Raw genomic sequence first — 7658 nt, 5'->3', positions numbered from 1 at the left:
GGTTACAGACCAAATATTAAAATAAAGCTTGATCGAGAGAAACCTAGGTGAAAGACAAATTCCTCAGTACAGTGCATAGTTGAAAAGAGTAGGAGAGAAGGTAAGATGAATTGGATAGTGCTTAGATCACATCACCTTTGTGTTTTAAAATCCTATAGACTATATGAGCAGAGGTTTATGAGTGATGCAACGGGTAGTTCAGTTTTTATATATTATTTAGAGATTAGGCATTCTCAGGGAGCAAGTTGAGAAATGCTAATTGGAGGAAATAGGGATGAGAGATGGTGAGAACATAGAAAACTGAAAAAGAGAGGTTTTTTTTGCTACTAGTAGTTTGAATAGAACATTTTTGAGAGATACTTATTCAAGGATCTGTTTTGCTGATTATAAATTAGACAAATATTTTGCCAATTGGGAATGGACTTTCCAGGATTTGCTAATCTCAATTCAGTTTTGTAAATTGATGGTTTGATAAATCACCTGTTTCAGACATAAGGGTACTTATTTATTATCTTAATTTAGCTTGTGTCTTTTGCTGTGGCGGGACTTCGAACGGGCATCTTTCCCCTCTCTTGTTCTCAACTGCACATCATACTTGACGATACAGAATGTCTCAGACTACAAAGAGCACCACTCAGGAAAAGGGCACCCCTGCTGCCGGTGCAACCCCTGCTCCTGGCTCCAAGAGCCTTAAGACCAAAGAACCTGGAGTAGGCAACTTCAAGGTAAGTGTAACTGTACCTTAGGCATTTGATGGGTTAGGACCCCATCATGGGCAAAAACATGAAGTTTTGGGAGCTGAAAAGGGCCACTGGATCCAACAAACTCATTCCTCTTTAATCCAATTTAATTCCTTGGTACTATATCCCTGAATCACATTCTATCTCCATTCACATATGTAATTATCTGTTGAATACATTTCAATTGATTTTCCTAATAATTTGCTAGACAAGTGTATTCCTAAAAGAAGTCTCCTACTCCAGCTCCTAATTCTTGTGTTCTTGTGTGGTGTATGTCTCCTGGTATTTGAATCCTTTATCACTAATCAATTTACCTCAACCTACTGAATGAGTCTCCTTTGTAATTTGAAACCTTAAATTAGTTCACCTCAAATTTTCCTCTTTTCCAAAAAGCAAACCCAATTTCCTTAACTCTTCCTCTTAATTCCTTTCCACTTGGGATTTTCTTAGTTGTTTGCCCTGGTTCCTGATCACTTGCACTGGATCTTCTGGTCTTACCTACAAAGCTACCATTGCAACACCTAGATTTGCAGTTGGAGACTTCTCAACTAATTTTTTAAACCCTAAGGTTGGAAATCTCAAACAATGGCTTTGTCACTACTGGTGATGAGCACACTGAAATACCTCAGTGTGACCATCACCCCTGGTGTTACTTTGCCATCAAGTCTAAAAAGCTTCTTTGATTCTATGCCTGTGGGAAGAGGAAGACACACAATTATAGTTACGCAAAGAAACAGATAATGGAAGTAACCTGTAAATCCTCCAGCTTCAGTGAACAGTGAAGGTTTATAGTGAAACCTGACTTTGTGTGAGGTAGCTTTCTACTTTACAACATTATAGTCCAGAAGAAATTCCTTGAGTGTGCAAGTAGATGGAAATCTTGCAAACAAGATAATATGATATGAAATATTATGTATCCTGTTTTGTTAGTGTTTATGAACCTGGTGGTAAGGCCCTGAATTTCCATGAAGTTCTCTCAATCTCCTGAAGCCAATTTGTTGGAAATCCTGGAGAAACAGTGTAAGCAGCTTTCTTATTTAGCCACTTATGCTGTTTCCTGGAGGGATCTACTGATCTCGTCCATACCAAAGAACTCCTGTAGAATTTCCTGGTGGGTGGAGTTTTTATTTAGCTAAATTTTGGGCTCATTTAGGTAGGGGAAGTTCAGCTCCGCAAAACAGGACGTTTTGTCACATGGGGCACCCATAGTGGATGTTCACTCTGGGGTTGGGAACCCGAAGGTCGGATCATTTCCAGGTCTCGGACCAACGCCATGTCAGCATCAATGATGCCATGAGATTTTCAAAGGGAAAGGCTCTAATTGACCCAGAGGTAAGTTTGGTGCCTAATAAGTGGCGCTAGGAGCAGCCTGGAGGTGGGTTCTCATGATGGAGGGCAATTCTGAAAAGCAAACCTGGGCCTGCCATTGCCTAGATGAATGGAAAAGGCAGGGGAGCTAGAGACCTGCAGCCTCATGGTCCACACAAGTGTCCTTACTCTCACTGCTTGAGCAGTCAAACCACTCTGCTCAAGAGATGGCAACTTTGTGCCGCTATAAGAGAACCTCGGTTTGAGTATTCCTTTTTTATGTAAGACTTTCCATCGGCAGCTACAATGATGAAACACAGCTACACCCTGCTGTGCTCCTGACAACAGTGCACTAATGTGTCCCCGACTGTTCACTCTTCCTGTTGTTAACATTGAAAATTTGATTCCGTTCCTCTCTATCCTGTTAACAAACTCTTCAATGAGCTGAACAGAAACTTAATTGGAGGTGTGTGGGTTGTTATCTACCGCACAGCTCCACTCCAACCCCCCCCCCACCCACCGACTCTGCCTTTAAAAATTCCAGCGTGCCATGGAGGCATTGGAAGACTGACAGGCTATCCAAATGCCCTGTTTTCAGAGCACGCCTGCAACCTACCTCACCACCCACCAACCCACCTGCCCCAACATTGACTGAAAATCCAGTCCCCAATATCAGCAACTCGCGTTCCCAGCTCAGGTATAGCACAGTCTGATGTATAGTAAAGTTCACTCAACTCCATTCCACTGACACCAACCTCAGGTGTGCACCTTCTGTCACATCGCTCTGAGTGAGATTACCAAGTTAGTGCTGTATCAAGGGCAGTTGTGTACAAATGGTCCTTGGCTACCAGATTGACATTGGAGAAATGTAGGAACAGAGGAACTTTCATCTGCTCAGTCAGATTGGATTTGAACCCACAATATAAGAAAATAGGTCAGCATTAAATGAACCACATGAGCCCCTAACATGCTTCTTAAAATAAATTGTGTGTTCTCATTGTACAAATTGTAGAGTTGTAGCAAAAAAAAAGGAAATAACTTTGCATACTGCCAATAGTAACTTTGACCTCTGGGCACACGAAAAGATAGAAGCATCAAAATAAGACTGATTGGAAGACCAAGGTCAGTCTCCGAAACACAGACTAATCGGATTCTTGATGTCTGACTGTCTTCTTCCTTTGCTGCAGATCTTCATTTATGAACAGGAGAACTTCCAGGGAAGATTCCTGGAGTTTTCCACTGAGTGCATAAACCTGTGCGACCGCAACTTCGATAGAGTGGGCAGTGTCCGTGTGGACTGTGGACCGTAAGTTTCTCTCAGAGAGTCGTAAATCTTTGGAACTCTCTTCCTCAAAAGGTGGTGGAAGCAGAGTCTTTGAATATTTTTAAGGCAGATATAGGTAGACTCTTGATAAGCAAGGGGGTGAAAAGTTATTGGGAGTAGGTGGAGTTGAGGCCACAATCAGATTAGCCACCATCTTATTGAATGGCGGAGCAGGCTCGAGGGGCCGAGTGGCCTAATCTGCTCCTAATTCATATGTTCATATGTACCTTCAAAAGAACAAAACACTGCTAGAGCAGTGACTAGAGGAGATGGGACACCCACTTGTGGCCAAGCAGTTGTGGCCTTGAGATGCGTTTCGCCTGAACTCCCAAACCCAACAGGTACAGCTCTAGAATTGTTACCACATCAGCCTGTTGCTTATTAAAGTACGGCTCAGTGGAGGAATGGAGTTCAATGGAATTGCACTTTGCAGTTTCAATATGCAGCCCCTTAGAGTGAAAAGGCACACACTCATTCCCTTACTTAATTGTTGTGTATGAAAGACCTCCAACAGAAGTCAGAAACTTAATGTAGAAACTTCTCAAAATCTCAGAAGGGTGTAATTCACAGGCTGGGGATCCTGCTGGTGGTGGGGGCCAGTTCAACTGCCTGGAGATGGCATCTTAGTGACAGACCAGGGGGGGCTGGCATGCCAAAAAGACCTGGAGACTCTTCTTGCCTGCCCAGGTGCAGCATGAGCTGCAGGCTGCCCTGTAGAGGATTCCCCCACCCCCAACACTCCACAGTGGTCAGCCCAGCCGCAAAATCCATTTTTACTGAAACTTTAAAAAAGTTGGGGAGAAGCAGTCTCCATTTTGAAGCAGTCTCTCCCTCACTTACCTGCCATGGTATCCTACTGCTCCTTTCAAACTGGAAGGCCTCTGATTGGCCTTGCAGCTTCAAGAGCCTACCTGAAATCTTTAGTTGGATGCGGAACCCTCCTTCTGGCCCATTCGTTAGCCGTCCTGGGAAAATCACAGCGAGTGACTGCTTTCCCACACAGTGCGGGCCTCTGACCTACATCTGAGCTTGATGAAGCGATTCAGAAGCCCACAGGGAAAACTCAGCCCATTGTCTCTGCCGTTATCATCTGTCACTTTGACACAGGACAGCTGGGGGAAACTTCAGGAAATATCAATAAAATGAAATGCTGCTTCTTAGAAACGTTGACCTTTTCTTTTCCGAACTGATTTTAATGCTGCTTTGTCTCCCAGCTGGGTCGCTTTTGAACAAGCTAATTTCCGTGGAGAGATGTTCATCTTGGAGAAGGGAGAGTATCCACGCTGGGATTCCTGGTCCAACAGCTACAGAAGTGACCGTTTCATGTCCTTCCGTCCAGTCTGCATGGTAAGTTAGTCAGACCTGGCTGAAAAAATTGGTGACTTTATGCCAAAACATAATTTATGGATTCTGTGACTGTGTGGGCAGTGTGACGGTTCCCAATGGCACGTGAGTAACTCCCGGGCAAATGCCATAGACTGTTCATTTAATGAGTGCAATCACCATGGAGTAAAGATAGCTTGCCCTTGTGTACCATTACATAGAGACAGTTGTTGAATGGCTTTTCCGTAGAGAGGCATTACTAACAAACTGAAGATTTGTGGCTCTGCTTGTCCATAGTTCCAAACTGCAGCTTCAAGGTGATGAAGAGGCGCTCTGGCGACAGGAGTTTGAACCTGGAAAAGATGGCTAGAGAATTTAAACTCTTCAATCATATGTAAAAGATAGTTTCATTGCAATCATCCCTTTTTGCCATTAACCCTTCGCTCTCCATAACGTTGATGCTAGTTCAAGACTTAAGTTCTGCGCCAACATTTAGGGAGGGTGTTTGGATACATATCTCGCAACCCTTGGCTGAATACAGCAAAAAAGTTGTCATTTGATAGGTCTCCTCCCTCACCTCCACACTTTAGCCTCTTTCTCATCCTTAACTTTTCTTTATTAATGGCCTTTGCTTTTGTCTTTTGCTTCTCTTAAGCTTCGAATATTCCATCTTACAAACCCTTGATGAGATGGACTAGATGTTAAACCAAGGTTCCGCCTGGCTCTTGGATGGATGTAAACAATCTCACAGCACTATCTGGAAAGCAATTGGGGGTGGAGGGGGGGCTCATTCCTGGTGTCCTGACCAATATTTATCCCTCAATTCATATCACAGAAAACAGATTATCTGATCACGATCACATGGCTGTGTGTGGGGGCTTGCTGTGTGCAAATTGGCCACCGCGTCTCCTCTAAAAATACTTCATTGGCTCTAAAACGCTTTGAGACATCTGCTGGTTATGAAAAGTGCAAGTCTTTTCTTTATCCTTGCATCCACAATGCCTCTTAAATCAAGAGTCATCGCAATGTCCTGGACTATTCAGGGATATCAAAGCTTTGGAATTCCTTACTTCCCACAATTCTCATTTAGTCCCACAATCTACTTTTAAAACTCAAGCTTGTTGGAATATAATAACTATCTCATCTTCCCTACTCTTTTCACCATTGCTGATGTCCTGTGCTTTATTGTGATTTTCAAAAAAATTCTCACAGATGAGAATTTTTGTTCAATTAACATTCGATCTACACTCCCAAATAATGAAGTTACTATAATAAAAAGGAAAGTTGATTTTAACAAATTGTCTAATAGTTTTTTTTTAACCACTAAACAGGACAACCAGGAGCATAAAATCTGCCTGTTCGAACTTGCTGAATTCCAAGGCAACAAGATGGAGATCACTGAGGATGATATTCCCAGCCTGTGGGCTTATGGATTCTGTGACCGTGTGGGCAGTGTGAAGGTTCCCAGTGGCACGTGAGTAACCCTTGTACAAATGCCACAGGCGATTCATGTAATGAGTGCAAACACGATAGAGAGAAAAGGTATCTCTTCCTTGTGTATCATACCTAGAGACAGTGGTTGAATGACATTTCTGTGAAGAAGGATTACCAGCAGGTTAAAAAAGATTTGCGGCTCTGTTTGGCTACGTTCCCAAACTTGAGCTTCAAGGTGATGAAAAAAAGCACTGGAAGGTGGAAAAGATGACTAGAGAATTTACATCATTTAATTTAAAACAAGTAAGAAAAGCAATTGTCATACCCTGGAACTCAAGTGCAATTTAGAGTTGGGTCTGATTGGTGACTGTCTTCCCTTACCCAGTTTTCACTTCTCTCCCGACAGGGACTGGGGTGCAGTTCCATGATTACTAGCTGCCCACCAATTGGCTAGTCTTCCCGACAGAGCAATGAGTGTGGGTGGGCCACATGGCTCTGACCAGCACATCACACTCAAGAATGATCTTGCCCTCATCAATCGACAAAAACTGGAAATCATGCCCAAGGTCTTTCTGACTGACTAGTGCAACATTGCTTTAAACTGGGCAGTAGGTTTACCTGCCATTGCTCTGAGGGTGGTAATTGGGAGTTGAGGGAGGGGGGGGGGGAATAGGATCACTGTAACCTCAGTGGAATATTGGATCCGCTGAGGGGATAGGGATTTGGTGACGCAACTGGTATCTGAACCATGACGATTGTATCGCTCCTTGTTGCAGGTGGGTTGGTTACCAATATCCTGGATACAGAGGATACCAGTACTTGTTTGAGATGGGAGATTACAAACACTGGAATGATTGGTCCGCCCAGCAGCCCCAGATGCAGTCCATTCGTCGCCTCAGAGACATGCAGTGGCATCAGAAAGGCTGCTTCCAGTTGGTTACTAAGTGAGGAAACACTCACAGCTCCGCAAGCTGATGGAGAAGCTGATGCAGCTCATTTATTTGATGGAATCATTTATGTTGAAGGCTCCAATTATTATTTTTAACCCATTCTGGTCAGCTCATTTCTCTGCACTTTACAATGTAAAGCAGATTTTTCAGAATCCAAAATATACTTTATGATGCAAATAAAGAAATTGGATGAATGTTAGTGTCTCAGTCTGGTTCATAATACGGTTGAGCATTTCCTGAGGAGATATCTTTTCTTTAGTTTTCTCCCCTCCTGTCCTGAAGATGTGGACTCCTGCAGTGATTGGGTTCAAAAGAACATAAAAAAACATAAGAAATAGGAGTAGGAGGTGACCATGTTCCCCCTCAAGCCTGCTGCACCATTCAATACGGTCATGATTGAACTTCTACCTCAACCCCATGTTCCTGCACACTCCCCGTGTCCCTTGATTTTCTGAGGGATCAAAAATCTATCGATTTCTGCCTTGAAAATACTCAACAATGGAGAACCCACAGTCCTCTGGGGTAAAGAATTCCAACTTTGTCGTGCAAGGCTGCCTCCCTCTTGTTGTGTCCCTTCCA

General features: G+C 43.3%; 1 protein-coding gene across 1 annotated transcript; it reads left to right on the top strand.

Moving 5' to 3' along the window:
• Positions 1-608: 608 nt before the first annotated feature.
• Positions 609-7112, top strand: crybb1 (crystallin, beta B1). Its single transcript, XM_041202755.1, has 5 exons — positions 609-725; positions 3236-3354; positions 4587-4719; positions 6027-6169; positions 6906-7112. The coding sequence occupies exons 1-5, from the start codon at positions 609-611 to the stop codon at positions 7075-7077; spliced, it is 684 nt and encodes a 227-aa protein (XP_041058689.1). The 3' UTR covers positions 7078-7112.
• Positions 7113-7658: the final 546 nt, after the last annotated feature.

Source organism: Carcharodon carcharias, chromosome 13, assembly GCF_017639515.1.
Source record: "Carcharodon carcharias isolate sCarCar2 chromosome 13, sCarCar2.pri, whole genome shotgun sequence".
NCBI lineage: Eukaryota > Metazoa > Chordata > Chondrichthyes > Lamniformes > Lamnidae > Carcharodon > Carcharodon carcharias.
Note: the sequence above shows the minus strand (reverse complement) of the source record. Positions and strands in the feature narration are given on the sequence as shown.

What these genes read in the sequence shown, in the direction of transcription:
- crybb1 (XM_041202755.1), top strand. Translation starts at nt 609, where the DNA reads ATGTCTCAGACTACAAAGAGCACCACTCAGGAAAAGGGCACCCCTGCT. An exon ending in CTGGAGTAGGCAACTTCAAG is followed by an intron (nt 726 to 3,235) that starts GTAAGTGTAACT and finishes CCTTTGCTGCAG; the next exon opens with ATCTTCATTTATGAACAGGA. An exon ending in CCTTCCGTCCAGTCTGCATG is followed by an intron (nt 4,720 to 6,026) that starts GTAAGTTAGTCA and finishes ACCACTAAACAG; the next exon opens with GACAACCAGGAGCATAAAAT.